This window comes from Erpetoichthys calabaricus, chromosome 7 (genome assembly GCF_900747795.2).
Source record: "Erpetoichthys calabaricus chromosome 7, fErpCal1.3, whole genome shotgun sequence".
Classification (NCBI taxonomy): Eukaryota; Metazoa; Chordata; class Cladistia; order Polypteriformes; family Polypteridae; genus Erpetoichthys; species Erpetoichthys calabaricus.
This window is the reverse complement of record NC_041400.2, coordinates 111,818,610-111,842,006: the sequence shown is the minus strand read 5'-3', so window position 1 is coordinate 111,842,006 and position 23,397 is coordinate 111,818,610. Positions and strand designations below refer to the sequence as shown.

Below are 23,397 nucleotides of genomic sequence, written 5' to 3'. Positions count from 1 at the left end.
TCATAATTCTCCGAAGCCATCAGTGATGTTGATATCCTGTTAAAACTGTGAATTATATACTCAAGAACAGGTACAAATTAAGGGGAAACCAGGGCTTCTCGAAATCAACAACAAACTATTGACTTATATACCTGAATTTGAAAACCTTGACTTATTAAAAAGTGTCTCTGAGTGGGATACTGGGTCAACTTAAAGCTCCAGGGAGTAAAGTGCCCTCTCTTATTTGTTAAATACGAATTCTTACCTTCTTGTATCCAATGCTCAAAGGATACGCTTATTTTCTGTGACTTTAAAATTAATTAGCCAGAATCAAATATGGTTGGATGCTGCTTGGAGTTTGCGTGTGTTAATCGGTATCTCTGTATTGTGCAATATGAGTTTGTATACATATGAGAATGCAACCTATAATAATTTGGAGTCCTGAGCAGGACCAATGCCAAACGTTACTGGCATAGACACTAGGGATAAACGGTGATTATAATACATCAACAGTTATATACACACTGGGTTAAACCAAGCGTAGGGAACGGTGTTTGTCTTTCAGAGATAAATATTGTAAAAAAAAAAATAGGAAAGGCAAGGAAAAATAACACTGGCAGTTTGTATGAAAAAAGACAATTCTTCCAAAAGCGGCCTATACTTACAAGTTATTGTGAGCAATACCGTTAGCAGTCTCTTGACTGTAGTTTCACTGAGTTTTCACTTTACAGGTCGAGTTCAGCAGGAGTTGGCACCTACTAAACAGTTGTAATGGATAACAGATAAGCGTTAGTCTAAATAAGATAATACACACGTGCCGCTGCCCACAGAACAACAATCTCAAAATTCACTTTCAAGCGCTTTCCAGAATTTCGTCTACCTCGATGAACGCGAGCCAATCGCTTCAAAGTATTTATGAGTCAGAAAGCCTGCATACCTTTCTCTCTTCACTGCCAATTATTGGTCAACGTCAGTCGTTCGGGAACTGGGATTGGCCAATTGAGACGCCACTCAGAAATAGAAGGCCTGGCGGGCGAGGGCGGTATTTCCGCTGTCAAAATAGCGATTTAACTAGCAACCGCAGAAACACGGAGTTTGCATCTGTGTCACTTATCTCAATTGAGAGCTGATATATATATATATATATATTTTTTTTTTTAACAAAGCGCATTTGTACCAGAAAGTTGCAACTCTTTGCCGCGGAAGTTACTGTGTTTTCCTGATACATTTTCTGAATTATAAAAGACATTATCGCCCGTAACAGAGTAAGTAGATAACTTTTAAAATTAAAACTGATACACGGTTTAGCAACTTTCCGAGTTTTGCGTTGCTTCGCTGCCTTTTCGGTGCTTTCCCTACCGTTATCCGCTTTGCTAGTGTCAGTGGAACTGTTAGTCTGCCCTAGTAAGTCGGGAGTGAACTTTACCTGTGGTAGTGTACAGTGTATTATTAGATAAAATCAACGCATCGGGTTTATGTTTAGTGTGGAGCAAGCAAACACCGTTGCGTGTGTCGTGAGACGGTTCATTTCGGACCGCGACAGTTTGAGGCATGTAGGTGTGCTGGAAACCCCGGTAGTGACTAGTGACAGGTCCATGTGTACTGTTAAAGAAACCAGATTATTGTACAGCAATATGTGTGCCATAAGATCGCCATGGGGCAGGGGGAGATTTTTGGGTCTGTGACAGTTTGCGCTGTGGAGCAGGCGGTCGGATTCCGCAGTTAGTCCGACTGTTCGTGCTGCACACCCACGGAGCTCTAATGTTTAGGAGATCCTAGCAGGTCTCCTCAGAAACGCGCCGAGGGACCAGGTGGGGGTGCTTGTGGTGAGAAGTTGCTCTTTAGTGTGAAAGTGTTGTCGCGGTCAGCTGAACAACTCTCAGTTCAGCGTAGCGGAACAACTATATAAAACCGTATGATGCGGCTTCTCGGTATTTTGTTGCCTTTCTTGTGTCAGTCGCTACGCCCCCCAACCCCGTACCATACTAAAGGAAAACGTTCCCTAGCCGCAATACACGTTTCTTTAGAGCAAAATCTTAGCGCAGCAACACTTGTTTTTGTGTCTTTATTTTAAGCGTTAGAAGGAGTCAAAAATGATACCCTGGGAGGCGCTCTTTGAAAGTTCAAATTAGAGAAGGCTGTACAAATGTGCAAAAGCGCACATCGGAAATACCACACTCCCTTCAGAGGCAGGTTGTGACAGATTTGGTATGTCTTGCTAAACAAGAAGCTTTTCATTGGTTTTGAACTTTTTTAAAGAAAAGTTGCTTCAGACAAAAGAGATTTTTATTTCTTAACATGATTATGTATGAATTTAATCTCCCAAATAAAAATCTGTCATGACGACGAGCTCGTTTGTAATCTACACAGTTAAACCAAGTGTGATTTGTGGTTGCAGTTTTTAAAAGTAACACAATATTTTTCACACGTTTTATAACATTTATAATATGTAATTGTTTAGATTTTGATCGCCATCACAAAACCCTAATTGCAGCATAAGGCATAATGTTGAAAGAAGAGCCAACAGTTTAATATATTTCAACAGTAAAAGTGAAAATCTGTATTTATTGAACGATTAGTGTAATCGTAACAACGTAAGTAACAGTCATTTAGTCAATCAATTGGCTAACTAAAAAGATTACAGTAAGGAGCCCGAGTTGCCTCGAAGCTTGCATATTGTAATCATTTTAGTTAGCCAATAAAAGGTGTCATTTTGCTTGACTTCTCAACACATTCATAATGGCTAACACGGTACAACACCGTAGTGTTACTCAATGAAAAAAAATCTGACAGCAATGTTTAGCGGTGTGAGAGTAAAATTAATTTATAATGTTAATTTCACATACGATCTGCATTGTTCACTTTTTGTTAGTTTTCTATAACATTTTTGCTTGACACAGATGTATTGCTGCAGGCAACACATCGTTTTTTCAAAAGTTTTTTTTATTTTCTCTTACTGTCAGTTTTTCAGATACGGTAAAAAATCTATCTTGGACATTAGTGTGTTTGGTTTCTCAGCTTTAGAACGTTTCATTACCTCATTCTTCCTGTGTGACTGTCATTGCAACATGACTGACATCTGTTGCTCACAGTGGATGTCCTAATTGATCTTTGTTGAGACTTTTAAACAAACTTTTATGCCGGAGGAGACGGTTCTTCTAAATTTAGAGACGGTGGAGAAAAAAACGGCATTTAATTTCTTCTGAAAAGATGCAGAAGTTTGAATGCTGCTTTGTGGCAATATCTTTTTTTTTTTTTTTTTTTTTTTTAACTATTTCAGTGCATAATTACAAAGAGTGTATTAATAACAATTTTTTTTTTACTAATACAGAAGTTAGATTAAAAAACTTCTCAAACAGTAACAGATTTTATTATTATAATGAATTGTCACCATGTGTTTACATGTTTTTTTTCTTTAACACAATATTATACCTAAAAGACCACGTTCATGATGACTTTTTAAAATGCCCTTTTCAAAACAGGCATTATGTTTACATGCAGGTTCAGGAAGTTCAGACATGTTGCATCTCAACTGAAACAGCCTGTAACTTTTTCCACCATTTGAATTTGCTTTAGAAACTTAACAGATTTTTGGGTCAATTGATAAAAAAGATTACTAATTTGTGTTTGTTTTAATGCCACATTTTTGCACTGGGGTGACTAGTAAATTTAGTATTTTTTTTAGGTGGTCATCTCAGTTTTTTAAAGAAAAAAATAGCCATTTCAGAAAAAAATAATTTTCCAAAAATAGGTGAAAGTTGCAGTAGAGGTGTTAAAGAAACATACCTGTTCCTTTTCTCATTATGAACTGCATATTGTTAATAGTATTATTAAACCCTAATAACTAAATTCCTTTAAAGTAAACAAAGGCAGCATTGCACATTAATGCAGTGTTTAGAGCTGTTGGCTCACATCTTCAGAAATCTCAGTTCTGTGTGGAGTTTGAAGTTTGTTTTTTTCTTCAGGTACCCTGGGTTTCCTTGCAACTCTCAAAGATGTGTGGGTTATGGTAATGGTCAGCTCTCAATTAGTATAAGTAAGTGATTGTGTGTGTGTGTGCACACGTGTGCGTGTGATGTGTCCTGTTGCCTCATCCAGGACCAGTACTTATATTTAATCTAATTCTTCTGGATAAGCTATAGCCACTACAGTCATGAACTGAATTAGGTAGGTTTGAAAAAGATGAAGGAATACTTACAGAAAGTTAATTCAGCCAATGTTACCAGATTTTGTTATAATTTTAAAGTCCTGTTTGGTCTGTACATATTTGGATAGTGTTTTAATTTTGTTAAATAGATTAACTTCAAAATTTGTTTTATTTCAGTGGGACTCACTGGTAAATGAGCAGTAATAGCTTAAAAGCATTAAATGGATGTTCCAAATAAAGGATTAACTGTACAATAGTTACAGCGTCACACTGAGATGGATTAGAGATGGACCTATACCAGAAGAAATGCTAATTACAGTATATATACTAGATTGCTCTTCTAAGCATTGTAAACTAGCATGAAGTTTTTTTTTATGGTAATGCAATATACATTCTTCAAATTGCTGATTTATTTAACACTTGTAATTTCTGCTTCATCGTTTTATAAGTCAAATGTGGCATTTAAAGGTTGTTTTTCATTTCATTCATTTAATTTTTGTTTTGTCTGGTATTAGCAATTCTCCCCATTAGAGGATTCATCCGATTCTTGCCATATTACTGACATTTGTGTAAGCTGGTTACTGCATTTTGAAGAGCTGCATGGCAGCCTACATGGGAGGACAGTGGATTTTGTAAATGGTTGAATGGCAGACACATTAACATGGCTTGCTTAGGCACAGGAAACTTTAATGTACACAAACTTACAAATATGGAGGTTAATTAGCTGAATCATCAATGTTTGCTGTTTGTGTGGTAATTGCAGAGCCGTAAGATATCAGACCTGTTGTCTGTGTCATATCTAACTATTTACTCTGGTTTACAGATAAAATTGGGCACTCTGTTGGATTAGAATTACATGCTTTTATAATGCCGCTGACAGATAACAAGACTTACTGTAATATCTGTAAGTTTTCATCCATTTTACATCCTCCTTTATCTAGTTCAGTATTGGGAGGAGATGAAGCCAATGTTTATGGAAAACTATTGGCTTTTCAATCTTGTATTTAAAAACAATATCTGATTTTATTATATATTTGTATATGTGTGATTGTATAGCATATGCCTAGATATATACAAATATAATACTTTAATAAATCATTGATAGTTTTCTGTAATTACAAAGTAACAAAATTTTAAAAGCATTTTTAATGATGTATATGCCTCGGATCTTATAATAAACTGGCTTGTTTTAGTTAGCATCAGCATGACAGAAAATTTCACAGATTCCTTCCAAGATTTTGGGATTTCCCTTGTGACAAATGGCTGTCAAAGTTGTGGCAGCCAGGAATGTGTGCATCACCACAGATGTTGCTTTAAGGGTGAAACTAGTGTCTTATTCTCTGGCAGGGAGGTCTGTCACGTGTTATTTCCAACTATATAAAACATGAATCTCTTTACTGCTTGTCATCTGCACGTTTATCATATAATCCATCACAAGACTGTACACTTTGTTATTCTCTTGGCAAATGCTAACTGTGCAGCACATTAAGTCTTAATATTCTAATAATGGCTAAAAACAAATTTCCTCCTTTCCATTAATTGCCTTTAGTGCATTTAATTTTTGACACTGTCTTTTGGTATTCTGTTCTATCAAATTTAGTTTTTTGTTGTAAAACACAACAAATGTTATTTTTTCTTTGCCGTTTTTATGTTTCAATTGGTGCATAATGTTTAAATGGTAATCACAGTAAATGCACTATTTAAAGTAAACTGTGATATTGCTCTTGGTATAAATTTGTGTAAGTCACGTATGCTTTACAACACATTGGCTCCTTTTGTAAAGAAAATAGTGTAGTATTAAGCCTTTTTTGGCATATTTATTTCTTATTATGCAGCTACTGAAATACCAAAGCAAATTTGGTAGACAGTTTTACAATTGTTAGCAGTTCTACAGTTTTTAACAATTAGCTGTCAGAATGTAAAGCAGTGTGTAATATTTCTTTGGTCTAACTACTTTTCAAATTTGTTTCCTTTACAGTAATTCTTGATTTAAAGTTGTTAGGGCTGTGTCATGAGTAATCAAGCTACTTGAGTATCCCCATTTTGAAGAGTCCTCAACCATTATTTATATCCTTGATTAATTGGTAATGGGACAGAAGGCAAAGAAAGCATGAATAAGTGTGTTAACTAAAAGCGTCATTGGTTTGGAGGGTTGTCACTTTAGTGCAGTTATTTACTGACACGTGTAAGTGGCCTGGATTACCGTCACAGCACAAAGAAAAGTTTGCAGACAGGTTAGGAAAGCTGACTCAGTTTCTTTTAGCAAATTATCTAAAATACATTTAGTAACAGAAATGTCTTGATAAAAATATATACCTGTGGTATGTTCAGACTTATGGTTTGTCCAGGACATTAAAAATATCAGAAAGCTGTCTATTATGTTGAACATATGTCAAAGATTTGATAGTAATTGTTTGTTTGCCTTTTAGCAAACATATTTTAATCTTACAAAAATTATACAGGGAGGAGGTGTATGCATTCAGCTTGATAGAGCTTTAGCTAGGTCCTTGCCATCCTTGCTCAAAAAGGAAAATTAACCGATAAAACACATATTATAGAGTTGCATCACATTCTAATTTGTGTAGCATGTTATAGTATAGCAATGATGCATATGCCCTCTCAGACACACTAACATTCAGCCAACAAGTTATTCGGCAGAAGTGTGCCAAGAAATGCTATTAGAACTCCTTTATACCAATAAATCTTTTCAACTTTAGGCAAGTCAGAATTTTTTTTTTTTAATTGTTTTTTTTCTTTTTAGCGATTCTGTTATGTATTTGAAAGGAGGTTGGTTTGTTTGTCCTTCAGCATGGGAAAGGCACTATATAAATAAAATGAATTGTAATAATGCAGTATTGATGTATTTATTTATTTAGCATCTGTGAAAACTTCCACTTGGGACCAGTAGAACTTTATCTATCATATTCCTTAAATATAAAATATAAAAAGATAAAATATAAATATTGTAATTACTTCTGTATTAGTGACTTTAGTTTTAGCTTCATTTTCGATTTATGAGATAGCATTCTAATCCTCTTCTGCATCGCTAGTATCTTTTTTGCCATGTCTTTAATAGTAATTGTGATGTGACTTAAGTAACAATTGTATTATACTACTGTATTCTTTTCATCAGATACGCCTTATATCAATCTTCATTTGTACATCATGTTACCTTTGTTTATTAGACATTTTGCTGTTGGTGTGTTTCACTTTTTCCTTCTTAAGACTGTTTCTTGGCATAAAACACAATTTTGAATTTTACTGCTTTGATATAACATCACATAGGACAACATTTCAGAGTGGTATTTTGTTGTTCAGTGAAATTAGAGAATTGGAACTTCAGTACGTTGAGAGAAATTTTAAAACTTATGCTAGGCACTATGTATGTGTAATGTAGGTGTGGGATATCAATCTCTTAGATCATGAATGTAGCAGAAGAGGTTATGTTGCAACCTAATGTAGTATCGGTATACTGAAAAGTAGAGTGACCAAGACAGTTGTGTCAATCTATAATAATAAATATCAACCACACTTATTTTTTTATCAAAGAGATACTAAAAGATTAATATGTCGCTTACCTGTATAGTATGTGGTACATTTGTACTTTATTCATTCCAGTGCACAGTACAGTAACAGTAAATTTTTATTTGCATATTTCGCTAACATACAACACAGTGCTACTGCCTGATGCCATAATTACATGTGGACCGTATCTGTATGTATTCATCCTGGAAGATGTAGATCTTCTTTAATGCTATGTAACCTATATGTGATTGCTCAGGTGTTTATCTAGGTGAAAAAAGAAATTAATGTGTCTTTCATTTCTTAATCATAGTCTGTGATACCTTTCTGTGAAAGTTTTGGTAGATTTTTACTATAGGAAAACTTACAGGAAATGCTGAAATTTAGGAAACCGAAAAAAACAGAGAGAGACACTAATAAAGTACTATCAGGGCAGAGGTTGCTTAAGGTGTTAAATTCTGTCATTGATACTGGACTAGACTTTATTCTTTTATTCTAATTACAGTATTGGTATCCAAATATTGGTAGGTAGATGTTGGAAAATATGAACTGGCACAAGTCAAACAGGACTTCTGGATGTTACCATCAGACCACAAATGTTAAAATGGATTTCTATACATGTCCCCAGTTTCAGCTTTAAAAATGTTATTCCACTTCAAGAACTTCTCAAAACTTTATTGAATGACTGTTTTATATTTTCTAAGCTCTGCAGCAATATATGTGATTCTACCTACAAAATAGAACTCTTGTTCTTCTTGGTATTTGTCTCATACAGATTTTTCATACTTCTAGTACTTCACGCTATGAAACATTTTGTGTTAAATTCTGGTCCTGCTTCACTAGCATTTAATGCAGGCAAAGGTGCAAGCAAGAATTTTGTTTGTAAATCAGAAACTGATATTGGCAGAATGCAGAAATTCGCTGTAATTTTGTTTATACAATTGTTTATACAATTTTTGGCGATTTTCAGTTTGAAGTAGAACTTGTCCTGGAGAAAAGCTTGAGTCTGAGTAAAAGTGCATCTCCATATGCCTTAATACTTTTTTGCACGTTTCCATTGCAAGTTTATGTAGGTTTATTTAAAATTTTATGCTTAGTCGTGCTCAATATTGTTGTGTTGCATTTGTGATAGTCAACAGGCAAACCACTATGCCTTCATAATTCTTTCAGCTTCCCATTTAGTAGCTCTTGGAAGATGACTTGCTGTATGAGTTGTATTTCTACCAGCTGCTAAATAACCAATAATATGTGTTTTTTAAGAATGAGTCTTAATCATGCTCCCAACAGATATGTGTAGCGCTGAAATAAACAGAAGTAACCAGGTTACAAAATCTAAAATTAGTGACATGTTTATATCACATACTGTTCAGGTAATTGTATCTATTTTTACCAAGCATTGTTTTTTTTATAAATACATTGACGTTTTCAGGAAGGCAAAGTGAATATGTCATTTATAGTAGCAGTTTCTTCATAGATAATATGTGTTCTCAAGAAGCTTTTAGCTTACACCATGCCATTGTGGCATGAGTAGCTTTGCAGCTGTTATAGTAGCTGATTCTGCATGTCCCATTAATTACCTTGACCACTGTCATAAACGGGGGTAGGGTGCCTTATAACTGCATATAATTTCATCTTATTAAAAAGTATTGTCTGACTGTTTCAGATTACTGGAGGATAAACCTAGTTAGTTACATTCGTTTTATAAGACAGAACTTTTGCCCAGGAAGAAAACTAAATATATATTCTGCATATTTGTTCCTAATATTTACTTCTTTCAGTTTACTTCTTTCGTAACAAAACAGTCTTTTTAAAAAGACAAAAAAGGTGTCATTTTTAAAGGATAGTACAATTTTTACGTTTTTCTTTAATAGTCATTTGAGGCAGTTCTTCACTTACCTTAGCTGCAGAGTGCTGGTTGCTAAGTTGAGCCATTTGTGCTGTAGATAACAAAAAGTAAATATTACCTAATAAAGATATTTATAGTTCATAGTAATTGATTAATTCTAATTCAGTTTTATTGAATACAGTACAAAAATTGTTTTCATTAGTTTCTGTCACATTTTTAGAATTGGCATTTATATTAATGTGATAGTTTGTCAAATGATATTATTACAATGTATTATTAAAGGCTAGATTGGAGACCTGTGTACGGTATATTATCATGGCTTATAAATTTCAGGCGAGCAAAAATTTTTTCCCATTCTTTTTAAGTGTTTCATATTAAAATATTCAAATTTAATGCATTTAAGGTTAAACATGCCAGAGCCTATTCTAGCAAGATTTGGCAAAAGGTAGGTGCTCTGCAATTGGTTTACATTCACTTATTAAATAATCTCACTAAGTTCATGCTAGAAAAAATTTTGAGGAAGGATAAAAGACTGCTGTAGAGACTGGATTTTCTGGTATGCTGTCAAGAGTATAGGCAGTTAAATACACACACAACCAATAATGGTGCCAGTATTCAAACACTGTAGTCACTATTTGGGAATTTTATGTGCTTATTACATGCAGTGCAAGAAGTCAGAGAGAAGATACATAGTTTGTCAAAAGAGAATAGTCAGAATATTCCCATGAAGCCCTGTTCACATCAAACCTAAGGTTTCATTTTAATAATAATAATAATAATAATAATGCATTTTATTTATAGGGGCACTTTACATTAGCAGTAAATCTCAAAGTGCAACATAAGTTTAAACAAAGGCAAGGCAAGATAAAAACAGAGATAAAACAACAATAATTATAGCATTCTTGTTAATAAGCTTTCCTAAATAGAAAAGTCTTTAGCTGTTTTTTAAAACAGCCCACAATCTGCTGTGTTCTTAGGCTCTCTGGTAGGGCATTCCAGAGCCGTGGAACAGCTACTGCAAAGGCGCGGTCTCCCATTGTATGAAGTTTGGTCACGGGGGGCGAAGGTGGTAGATATTTGTAAAACGGATGTTTCTTGTAGTGGATTGTAATAAAAGGAGTTCTTTAAGATATTGTGGAGCATTTCCATGGATACGCTGGTGAGTAAACAAACAGTTTGTATTCGATATGGAGATGGATAGGGAGCCAATGAAGTGAGCGAAGGATTTGTGAAATGTGTTCATATTTCCGCACCCTCATCAGGATTCTTGCAGCACTATTTTGAATTTGTTGTAGCTTTTGAAGGTTCTTTTTGGGTATCCCGATGAGGAGTGCATTACATTAGTCCAGTCTGGATGAGACAAAGGCATGAACCAGCTTTTCAGCATCACAGAGGGAGAGGTAGGGACAGAGTTAGGCTATGTTTCAGAGATGAAGGAATGCAATTTTACAAAGGTGATGGATATGTATATCAAATGACACCCAGATTTGTAACAGAAGGGGAGAGGATAATGGTATGGTCAGAAAAGGAAATACAATTTACAGAGCAACGAAGTTGATTGGGGGTGCAACTTATAAGAGCTTCAGTTTTGGTGCTGTTCAGCTTGAGGAAGTTCTTGGACATCCAGGCCTCAATCACATCCAAGCAAGAGGAAAAAGTTGATGGAGGTGTAAGAGAAGTCGAATCCAGTCTCACATAGAGCTGCGTATCATTGGCATAGCAATGGAATGAAACTCCATGCTTGCGGATGATGTGACCCAGGGGTAGTATATAAATATTAAAGAGGGTCGGCCCAAGGACTGATCCTTGTGGGACCCCACAGGTGATAGTGTGGGTATGAGATTTAGCATCCCCCAAGGCCACATACTCAGTCCTGTCTGTAAGATAGGACTCGAACCACTCCAAAGCAATGCCAGAAAGTCCAATTGTATAGTGAAGATGATGGAGAATATTATGGTCTACCGTATCAAATGCAGCTGTAAGGTCCAGGAAGATCAGGAGTGATGGAGAGCCATGGTCAGCAGCCATCAGGAGGTCATTGGTGACTCTGACCAGGGCTGTCTCTGTGCTGTGAGAAGTTCAGAAACCAGACTGAAATTTTTCAAACAGATTGAATTTTTTGAGGTGATCCTGAAGGTGAACCAAAACAACCTTTTCCAAAACCTTAGACAAAAATGGAAGGTTGGAGATTGGACGATAGTTTGCTATCACTTCAGGATCCAAAGAGGATTTTTGCGGTTTTCAAGGCCAGTGGAACTAAGCCGTTCTGGAGAGAGTGATTAATGATATCGGCAATAAGAGGGCTTATATCTGATACATTAGCTTCTACCAGAGGAGTAGGAAAAGTGCCCAATGAACACGTTGAAGGTCTCATCCTCTGTATGATGTCCTCAACTTCTTTAACTGTGGTACAGAGGAATTGGGGATGGCAGCCCATTGGCTTTGATGTAGAAACATCCAGCGATGGAGGGTTGGAGACCGACTATGATTTTGTGATCTCTGTAAAGCCTTCACTTTTCCCCAAATACACTTTTGATTGAAAAGGGAAAGTTGGAGGGGTCCAGGCTGGGGTGGATTTAGAGAAAAGCTAACATTTACTTCCGGTACCAAAAATCTTGAAATACTGGTACCGTACCACTTTAAAATTTTGTGCTTTTTGGTTCTTTGCCACAGCTTATCCAGAACTGGTATACAGCACAGCCCTAGTGTAGTATCTATAATGCCAAACATTTTAATACAACAGTTCATCCAGTTCAGTTGTGAATCATCTAAGTCTTAAGCATATTGCAAAACCTGTCAACCGCAACACAGAAGAAAATACACAAATTATTGGTAACTAAGTTTACAATCCCAACTTGAAAGTGTGATTCAGTCCAAGCAAAAAAAAAAAAAAAAAAATATATATATATATATATATATATATATATATATATATATATATATATATATATATATATATATATATATATACATACAGGTACTTGTCGACTTACGACCGCGATTTAGTTCCGACTGACTGGTTGTAAGTCGATTTGGACGTAAGTCGGCCTATGTTAATTTAAGGTAAGAATATTAGACTGGGTAATAATATTGTAATCATCTTAAAGTAATATTTTATCAACATTTTCTTACTTTCTAAGACAAACACAGCATACTACAGTACAATTTGTTTAATATGTGGAAAATGTACAAAACAAGAAATACTGTACTGTACATTTAATTCCTGGCACCACTGGTGCTTGGCTGCGGATTGTCGATATCGCCTTCATCAGATCAGGCGAGGCTGCGGACGGGGTGATGGGAGGAGTTGCTCTTTTCATAAACATAGTGAGCTTCGTCTGAATTGTTTGTTTTTTTTTTTCTCTTCATAAATTTCGCAATAAGGACGAAATGTGTTGCGTGCCATCCGTTCAATCCTCGCAAATCGTTCAATATTTGGGTCCATTTTTTCAAAATGAGTGAGGAGTTTATTCAGTAGATAAATCTTCTGACAATCCCTTTGTGGTGAACATTCTTTGTGGCACCTCCTCCTCTTCGTCTTACTCCAATTCTCTTGTTTCTTCTTCCGCCACTCTTTCTTCTTCCAATTCTATCAGCTCTTCATTCATAAGTTCACCTGATTCCCGGTCTAGCAACTCCTCGACATCTTCCATTTCACATTCCAATGAAAGGTCTTTTGACAGTTTCACTATTTCTTCACGAATCTCATCAAGTTCTTGTTCACTGTTAAATCCAGCAAAAGTATTTACATAACGCTTAACACACTTCTTCCATACGCCATTCATACACTGTGAGTCGACATTTCTTGCGGGGAGGGCTTCTGTTTTCTCTGATCTGAGTTCACCTCTGTTATAGCGCGTCTTTATTTGAAAAGAGCAGTGTCAGATCTGGGCGAGCGTGAACGCTAACTTTGACAAGCACTATAAATTTACAATGGTTGTTACAGACGTAAATCAAATGTATGTTTTTATTGTATAATATTAACAATAACAGCAGCTCTCTACTCAAAGCGGTAAACCCGAGAAGCTGCTAGCATCGAACCCAGAAGCTCTTGATTGGGAGTCAGCAGTTGTGTGTGGGAACTGTTAACATTTGAATGTGATGATTGTATATAAAACTTGCGCACGAACGAGACTGGGATAACTGTGGATGTGAGTGGTGTGTGTGACTGAGAATGACTGGTGTGAAGCCTGAAGTCCAAATATCAAATAAACACTTTCACAAGTACAAGTATAACAGAACAAGTGCGCTTTTATTCAAGAAGAAAAAAGAAAGCAGGTTGCGGTAAGCAGTTGATGCGACTGCTTGCGTAGTGCAATCCTAAGAACTGCCCAATCAAGAGCTTCTGGGTTTGATGCTGGCAGCTTCTCAAGTTTGCCGTTTTGAGTAGAAAGCTGCTATTAGTGTTAATATTATAGGGTTATATGTTAGGGTTATATTATTATCGAAAATTGCCAAAACAACAAGACATAAACACACGTGGGGCAACACTGCTGCGTATATTTTTACTGCTGCATAGCGAGACTTGAGAGTGCGGGAAACTGGCGCTGCCAACAGCTGGCGGGGGAAACAGTCAAACGCGTCGTAAAGTCGAACAGTCGTAACTTGCATAGGTCGTATGTCGACGAGTACCTGTGTGTATGTATATATATATATATATATATATATATATATATATATATATATATATATATATATATATATATATATATATATATGTGTATATATATATGTGTATATATGTATATATATATATATATATATATATATATATATATATATGTGTATATATATATATATATATATAAATTAATAAAATTTATAAATGCTTCTCCATTTAATTTTGCAAGTATACACTCATGCATCATCGCTTCTTTCAAGTGATCGGGATTTTACTCAATAAGCCCAGCATGCTTCTGCAGGAATATGTACAAGATTGTTTATGAATTTTGTGTCATGCAGTTCATAATAAAAATAAGTTCCTAAACTACATGGATCATATACAAAGCAACTTATTGTTGTTCCAATAAAATGGCAGTTTATACATGATTTTTTTTTTTTTTTTTTTTATATTTAATAAAATACTTTGGTTTAGGTACGTGATAAATTTGCATTTTATCAATTTTGTAAATTTAACTCATTTTACAGATAATATATCTAAACCCAAGAAGAAATGTAGACCATATAATATTGAATATTTCCAATATTGCTTTAGTCATCTACAAATGAAACATTACCAATGTGTCTGATTTGCCAAAATGTTTTTTTCAAATGAATCTATGAAGCCTTCAAGACCAGCTCATGTTGAGAACAACGATTTATCATATTTTGAGGCACTCAAACAAGTTGTTGATGGGTTGTATGCCTCTTGCAACATTTCCTTACTTATTGCTAAATCGAGAAAACTGCATAGTATTGGTGAAGAACTAATCCTACCAGATGTTAGTTAGGTCATATGCACTATACTAGTATCTGAAGCCAGCGTCTGATATTGTGAAGAAAATTCCTTTGAGCAATAACAGTGTAATGGAGAATTGATGAAATGGCCCAGGATGTTGAACACTCATTATGTACTTATTTAAAAACAACCCAGTGTTCCATACAACTTGATGAGTCTACTTAACCAGGAAATGAAGCCTTAGTTTTAGCATATGTATGATATTTAAAAGACAATAAAACTTGCCCAGAATTATTATTTGGTTAAAAAAAAAAAAATACTGATACTAAAGGAGAACTGATATTTCATGCATTGGAAGAGTTTTTTTTTTTTATTATTTTTTTTTTTTTTTTTAAGAAAAAGAAGTCCCACTGAATAATATCTTGTCAGTCAGTTGCTACCAATGGTGCTCCAGCAATGGTAGGGCGCCATCACGACTTTATTGTATAATTTAGAAAAGATGGTGGCACATGTATTTGCTGTACATTGTTTGATTCATCGCCAACATTTAGTTGCCAAAAACCTGAGTGATTGCCTACATAAGTAATTTCATTATGCAATTACAGCAGTCAATAAAATCTGAAGTCATTCTTTGAATGATAGATTGTTTGGACAACTTATTGTATTGAAAAAGATGAAAAATTCGATCGATTGCTGATCCTTCCTGAAGTTTGTTGGTTATCAAAGGGTGCCTGTTTGAATAGATTTTATAAGTTCTTTGAGGGAGAAGAGAGGATTCTTTATAAGCCAACCTGATTAATTTCAGAAATTAGACAGCTTATTTAACTGATTTGTTTAACACATTTAATGAAACAAATCTACAAGCAAATCTTAGGACGAGAGTAATTCTTCCTGTTTCCAAATCCACTATTGTAAGCACTTTGGAGATTCTCCATTGTAATTTCAACCAACAATTTGAAGATATTCTTAAAATTAACATACCTGACTGGGTTTTGGGCCCATTTTCATGTATAAACACAGAAGAATGTTTACAATTACCAGAGGAAGTGATAGAAGTAACAACAATTGAGGAATTGAAATTCAGGGTGTAGAAAGTAGTTTTCCAGGGAGGCGCTGAATTATTTATTTATTTATTTTTTTAAAAGGGGATGGTAAACCAGAGAAGTTTAGGAACCCATGAGCTAGAGGAAGATTTGCAAAGCAGGGGGCTTAAAGATATTCGTAATTAACTAACACTGTTCTGAATCCCACAAATCTGTCACATCTGTATTATTGTTGTAGCAATTGTCAGGAAAATGTGTTCACAAAAGTGCAAAAATGAAGTCATAGAAATTTTCTTAGATGCTATGGAAAAGTTTTAGAATTTTGCCAATATAAAGAGTGGGAATCCTGTGTTGAGCTGAGGAGCAGAAACAGTCAGAATGCTTGAGGGGTACAGAGGGTACTGTTAGAGGTGGAAAGACAATTGAGCCAGGCTTAGTGTGTCTCAGTGCGCACCATCGGAACGTGGTTGGGATAGGAGCCACTTTAATAACATATTTGCCGGTTGCACAATCGTGCCAAGCATGCGTGTTGGGTGAATGGGGTATGACAGGTGTGAGACAGAGCACTGGAGAAAGAAAGGGAAGGAAATGATTCTGTCCAATTTTACCCTCTGATTTTAACTATTTATTGCATTTATCTGTTGATTTTCTTTAAAAACAGTGCAGTATAGATAAGTTAAAGATTATTTATTGAAGACAATTTTTTTTGCACTGTACTGTTGGTTTTTAATAAAAACGCTATGCACTTTTGCAGTTAGCTGTTGTAGTGTGCCCTCATTCACTCTAGTTCGCTTGGTTGACTGTCAGTGTACCAGGGCATTACACTCTCCTAAGCCATATCAACCCCCACCCCACCAAGCACAGCATGCTTTAAAGAGAAAACAAGATTTCAGGATAGCTATATGCTGAATCTTTTTAATGAGGTCAGGATAAGTTTCTCAGTTTGGAATTTCAGCATAGACAAAACGATCTACATCATCGGCATTTAATAATTTTTTTGTACAAAGTTACAAAGTAAGTAAAGTTCTGCATTGGACTCCTGTCTGTAAAGTCGTGCTATTTTCCTCTCACAGTTCCAAAAGTAAATGGGGTTACCAAGGTGATACCCCAGCTTTTGTCTAGGTTTTTGTACAAGGGCTAGACAGAACGTTTTTGACTCCTGGGGTAAATTTAGGTTTTTAAATAAGCAGACAGATAAATATATATACACTAACAAAGTAACCAATAAATGCATGTGCGGTAAACTCCGTTTTTGAAATTCTCAAGATTCTTTATTTGTCACATGCATAGTTATACAGGACAACACGCAGTGAAATGCATCCTGATCCGCTTATCAAAAACTGTGCAAAGTTAGAAGAGTATCAGTTAGATTAACAAAAAGTCATAGATCGAAAGATAACAGTAGAGTAGAACATAATAAATAAGTAAAATTATGTGAATAAAGTAGAATTAAGTGTTAAGGTGCAATAGTGTAGTAATTATTGTGCAAAACCAAAGCTAGACTGGTGCATAGTTAAATGAGGCAGTTTGTTTGTTTGCGCTACTGCGATCTTTACTTTTTTATGTTTTCTAATTTTCCTACTTTCATATCCTTTAACTTTCTCCACATGTGTATAGCGCCAAGGTTTTTTTTTTGTTTGTTTTTTTTTTTTTTTGAGCCTTTCTAATTTCCCTGGTTTCATAGTCTCTAACCAGCTCTGCATGTGTTTAGCGCCAACGTTTGTAAACATCTCTATGAAGTTTTACTTTGTCATTTTACTCACTGTCATTTAATTAAGAGCCGGATTGGACGTGCTTTTTTTTCCAATTCCACTTGTTCCGGGCTGATAATTTCTTTCCTTATTTTCTGAATTTGCACCTCGATTATTCTTTTTTGCTCTTTTTTCTGTCCAACGCATTTGAGTCTCTTTTCTCATCGCTTTTCTTTCTTCTTCGTTTAATCGACGTTTCATTTCTACCCTATTCATTTCATTTCTACCGTATTGACCTTATACACTTTATATGCACTGAGAGCCCTGGAGCTGTGTGCGCTGCATGACTGCCTTTACACTACTGATTTGGTTTTTTTTTTGTTTTTGATATTGCTTGTAAGTAGGGTGTGTCTTGCAAGACTCTCGTTCTATGTTCCCGTGAGACGCACCGTGGCAGGTCTCTTTCGTCTCACGGGTCTTTAAATTATCTTCCGAGAAAGATCACATATCGTAGACTATCAGGACAGGGGGACAGGATTTCTTTTTGTAATAGATAGATGGGTTGTAGACTCCTTCCTCCTCCATCCTCCTCATTTAATACATTCTGATATCACACACAGTGAGAACTCCTCTGATGCTCCTGTATTGGCACCTTCTATAATACTGCATGAAAGCAATAGTGATATTGTAATAAATCAGTGAGCAAACAAACTAAAGAGAGAGTGTACTTTAGTGAGACTGAGATGCTGGAGTGGGAAGTATGGACACATGAAGAAGTGTCAGAACTCTTTGATTCAGGACAAAATATGGCAAGTCCAATACAGTAATGTGTTTAGCATCTATAACAGATTTTGGTGAGCTTGCTGTTTTTACATTTATTAGCATTGATTGTGTTTCAGATGCTGCCTGGCTGCTTTGTCTGCTTTCAGGCACATTAGTATGCTTTTAATCTTTTCTCTCTCTGTGTTTCTCTCGGAATGTTGAAATGATCGTCATTTTCCAACTGTCTGCATCTAGAAGCCCATTGGTGCTTTTTGTGTTGTTTTAGTACTTTAGTTTACATTTATATAGTAATTTCAAATGTACACTTTTATGTTCAAGTGACTGAATGAGACTGTTGAGAATGAAATGCTCTGCATTTTTTTTCATGCTTGTGATGCACTCCTCTTCATATCACACTTTAGAACAATATTGATGAGAAAGAGATGTTTCTGCTATGTGGCAGGGGCATCGCTATTTAAGAAAAGCATGTTGAGTGAGTGAGAGTGAGAACAAGAAAGGGATCCTGATAGCAAACAAGGGAATACATGATGCTCATTTGAAACCTCACTCCTAACGTTTAAGCATAAAATATGGAAGAAATTGAGGAGTCTTCCTGTCATGCTATCAGATAATTTAGATGGTCAAAATTGGTCTATTACTTCACAGTGGTAAATAGAATATGCCAAAAATAACCTGAATATTAAATCTGCCAATTTTTTACCTGTTGTTGTTTGACATTAAGTTCAGAAGTCTGTGTAAACGTTTACTCGTTTCTTATTCTTTGTACAAAACTTTTACCAAATTTCTTAGATTGATTATTGACAGTCACTTGGCATTACACTCAATGGAAAAAGAAAGCTTTGGGATTAATATATTGTTATACACTGCATAAAATCCAGCTGATCATCTCACACCAGTAACTAAAGTGATAGTATCTGATAATGCCATTAATATGGTTCACAGTACATTTAGTATAAAAACTACATTATTTATTTGCTTTTTTCAGATGTTTAAACATGTATGCCAACTTTAATTGCAGTGGGAAAATTAACTTTCAGTTTTTCGGCCCAAAGTATCAAAATGCTGCATGTCTTAATACTATGATAGAGAAGTTTTGTGTTTTGAGAGTTTATGCAGTGAAGATCTGGTACATTGATAAAATATTACATTAGACTTCAGGGCTTTTTTAGTTGATCCCAAAATGTGCTTTTCAATATTCATTAACAATATGGGTTTATGTATATGTACTACTTGATACAATACACTTTGAACAGAGAAGTGTTTTTACCTTATTGTATCTGCTAATTATTATCAACAGCATCAATGAGCCTTATACAGACTGTGTCTAAACCTTTACCGAGGAGAAGTGTAGCCAAACTGTCATTTATTTGTAAATTTTTTTGCTTGCAACTACTCTGCAAGCAGCAATATTGATCTGCAATTCAAGCAGCATAAAGTTGAGAGGGGGTATGTACAAAATACAAAAAGTGTCAGCATTAATAGGTGGTGCTTACAAAATATGGGCTGGGTTGCATTAAGTCTCTCCCCAGGGAAATGCATACAGTTTTCAAAATCCATGTTATATTGATCGATTGTTTTTTTTTTTTTGTTTTTTTTTTAATACTGTTTCTCATAATAAAAGTCAAAGTGATTTGAAACAGAAACTACTTAATGCATTACAATTCTTGTTCTATTTTAATTTTATTTTAATTTCAAAGTATACTAACCTGTATATAACAGGTTATTGTGGCTTGAAATTCATTTTTGACAGAGGTGGAATTTCCCACAATGTAATTACAAATAAGTGGTATTCTGTGACCTTAAGGGGAATTTCATTGTGGGCTTTATAAAGAATGATCATCAACTACCAGATTTATCTTTCCATATACAAAATTTAGTCAGTTATTAAATAAATCCGGCCTTAATACTAACAAAATTCTCATGTCATTTTTCTAATCCACTTAATCCAGACCTGGGTGGGGGGCCTATCTTAGCTAGTAAAGGATGCAAGGGCAGGAATAAACCATGGACGAGGTGCCAGTCCATCGCATGGTGAACACACTTACATGCACTTTGTAAGATTAATCAGGTAGTCCATGACGATCATACCTTATTTTATAAAAACCCAAACTGTACCAACTCCTTGTCAAACTTTTTTAACCTTTTGTAAAATAAACAGCATAATTTAGCACATGGCCGTATCAAATATACTGGGTACATGATCATTATAGTATTGTTATCAGATATAATTCTCAATAAAAAAAAAAAAAACTGTCATTTCAAGCAAAAATAATGGCCATAATATATTTCCAGATAAGCACACTTTAATGAAATATTATAATGCTAGTTGTTAGTGTAATTTATATAAACTGAAACTCACTCATTGAATAAAAGTAGGATTTTGGTCTTTAAGATCATAGCCAGGTTTGATGTGCTACAGACCATTTTTTTTAGAATCAACATCAGCACGTCTGCCTCGAAAGCAAAGTGTTTTTCGAGACATGATTTCTGCTCATGAACCACAAATGGCAAAGCAAATCTGGGAGAAGCACCAACTACTTTGTACTTCACAACAGTGCCCCCACTCATCTTAAACAGCAAAATGTGTAACTTCAACGCTGAGTTTGTTTCCTTATAGTATACTCAATCATAATTCAAGGTATTGTGGTATTTTATAACATTCTTATCTGAAGCCATATAGAAAAATATCAGTTTCAATTGCATTAATATTATAAAGTTAACTGATGAAATAAAAATACTCTGCAAACAGGATGCTTTTGATATCCTCGCTCCATAATGTGGTGGTTGTGAAAATTTACAACACGCAAACAACTCAACCAAAAAGAAAAAAAGAGTTGGACAGCAGAGTCGGCACTAGAACTAATTTAGCAAGCAAGTAATAGATTATAAAGAGGAACAGGTGCGTGATCACAATACATATAAATTCCACATTATGTTAGATTCACAACAGATATGCCTGAGAGTGCTCAAGTACCAAACGAAAGCAAACAAAACTTCATCCTGCAGGATCGCACTGTAACGAGACGGGCAGGTTGTATCGATCAAACACATATAAGGTGGCACCAATACTTTTTGCTTTTCATTTGCTTTTTTATAATTTGTTGCAGGTAAATTTGTAAAGTTATTGGCTTTATTGTGTGAGTTTGTAACAGGCACAACCAGTACCAGTACTTTCTTGCTTTGCAATTTGATTTACCTTCCTGTCCGTATTTTTGATATTGGACGAAGCTTAACTGTAGACATTGTGATACAGAGGAGATTGTTGTGGTGAGAAATATATTCTGGGTTCACACTGGCATGGTACTGATTGCTGATGTTTCTTGGGAAAACTATGGATTCTGAGATGCTACACCTGCTGTGTCCTCCAGAACTGGCTCTGTGTTACCATCATCTTTTCCCCCATCTGAAAGGCTAGCCATTGCGTGATGTGTAATTTCAGGAATGAAGATGTCAAGTCAAGTATACCCTTGTTTGCCCTAGCAAGATGGAACAATTTGAGTGGCAAAGAAGTGTTTGCGCAGATTACAACAGTTATATTAGAATTCACACATTTTATATTAAAACTAAAACTTGTTTGGTTCTACTAGTGTTTCTGTTTAACAGATCAGGCTCAAAACTTTTTTATCCTAAGTTGTTTTTAAGGATTACATTTTAATAAATTTATTTTTTTTTTTTTTTAGCTCGTTTGTATAAAACTTGAAATATTTGTGTTTGTATATTTTCTTTCTGTATTACAGTTGCATCAAGTCTTGGTATTTTTGTTCAGTTAACTGAAGTGTTAGATTGTATTGTTCACTGTTAGATTCAGTAGTAACTCCTTACACAAGCATTTCTTTCACAGTGTCTCCATGTAGAATTAAATACCACAGGTGTAAATTTGTATTTGTATTCAAGACTGCATTAGTCTTTTCTCTTGCTATTTGGGTACATCTCTCTTCTCTTTGCTAACTACATTTTCATTTGCAGCTTTCTTTTCATCATTCTATATTTCCATTGTATGCTGGCTTTTTATTTATTGCCATTCATTTAAAATGAACATGCGTAGAACATAGGACTGGGCGATATGGCCACAATTGTTATTTTTTGATATATTTTAATATTGCTGATTATTATATTAATTTCCTGATGTTCAATTTTAAGTATTAGTTTTAAACTAGAAGAAAGGAAAATGCTTATTATATTGTAATATACATTTCAATTCTGATAGTTGATTATTTTGTATATTGGTGAACATAAATCAAATAACAAATACAAATTTAAACATTTAAAAAGTTACAGCATATTAGCTTCTTCAAATAACAAGGCTATTTTTTATTTACAAGTTTTTTACCTAGAAATTCTGGTCTGTCAATTGCGTCTATCTTTGGAAGCTCTTTGGCAGAATACTATGTTGTCAGCTGCTCTGAACACATCTGAGATGGCAGTAAAGATACAGTACACATGCACCATTTGCCCAGCAGAGTCATTTTTGGATAGGTTGATTTGTGGATAATTTTCTAGAATGGAAGAAATAGATTTAAAAAAATAGTTTACATGAGTAACAAAAATGCTTTTGCACAATAATGATGTTTCATTACAATGCTGTCCAAGACAATACACAGAGAATTAAAACAATCCAGCAAGGCTTGTGTTTTATTTTAAGAAAGTGAAACTAATAAAAAAATGAATGCATGTGATATTCATTTGCTTACATATTTAGCTTACTTAGCTTTATTTAACGTAACATTTCCTGTAGAGAGCATGAATGCAATGTGGTGAAACACACTAGTAGGGTGCCAAAAAATATATATTTTTTAATGTTGTACTTTCTCAACACTCCACTCTTCTGTCTGCCTCATTGTGCTAGAATTTCAAAATGTAAATTGGTTTGCCTTGTAATTATTAAATATACTAGAGCACTATACTCCTGCTCTGTTGCTAGATAGTTAGTAGACAGTCATATACAATATTTAAGTCCTTCACTTCCTTAGCCGCAGGTGTTTGTTTGC

General features: G+C 34.9%; 1 protein-coding gene across 2 annotated transcripts in view; it reads left to right on the top strand.

The window, feature by feature from the left end:
- Nucleotides 1-1,054: 1,054 nt before the first annotated feature.
- Nucleotides 1,055-23,397, top strand: part of LOC114654621 (tumor necrosis factor alpha-induced protein 8) — a 92,052-nt gene continuing 69,709 nt past the window's right edge. The window contains exon 1 of one of the 2 annotated variants that reach the window (XM_028805259.2): nucleotides 1,055-1,244. In XM_028805259.2, the coding sequence (XP_028661092.1) occupies nucleotide 1,244 (1 nt within the window). In that variant the 5' untranslated portion in view covers nucleotides 1,055-1,243. Of the gene's footprint in view, nucleotides 1,245-2,090; nucleotides 2,188-23,397 lie in introns of those variants that run through there. The other variant, XM_051929985.1, reaches the window with a different exon arrangement.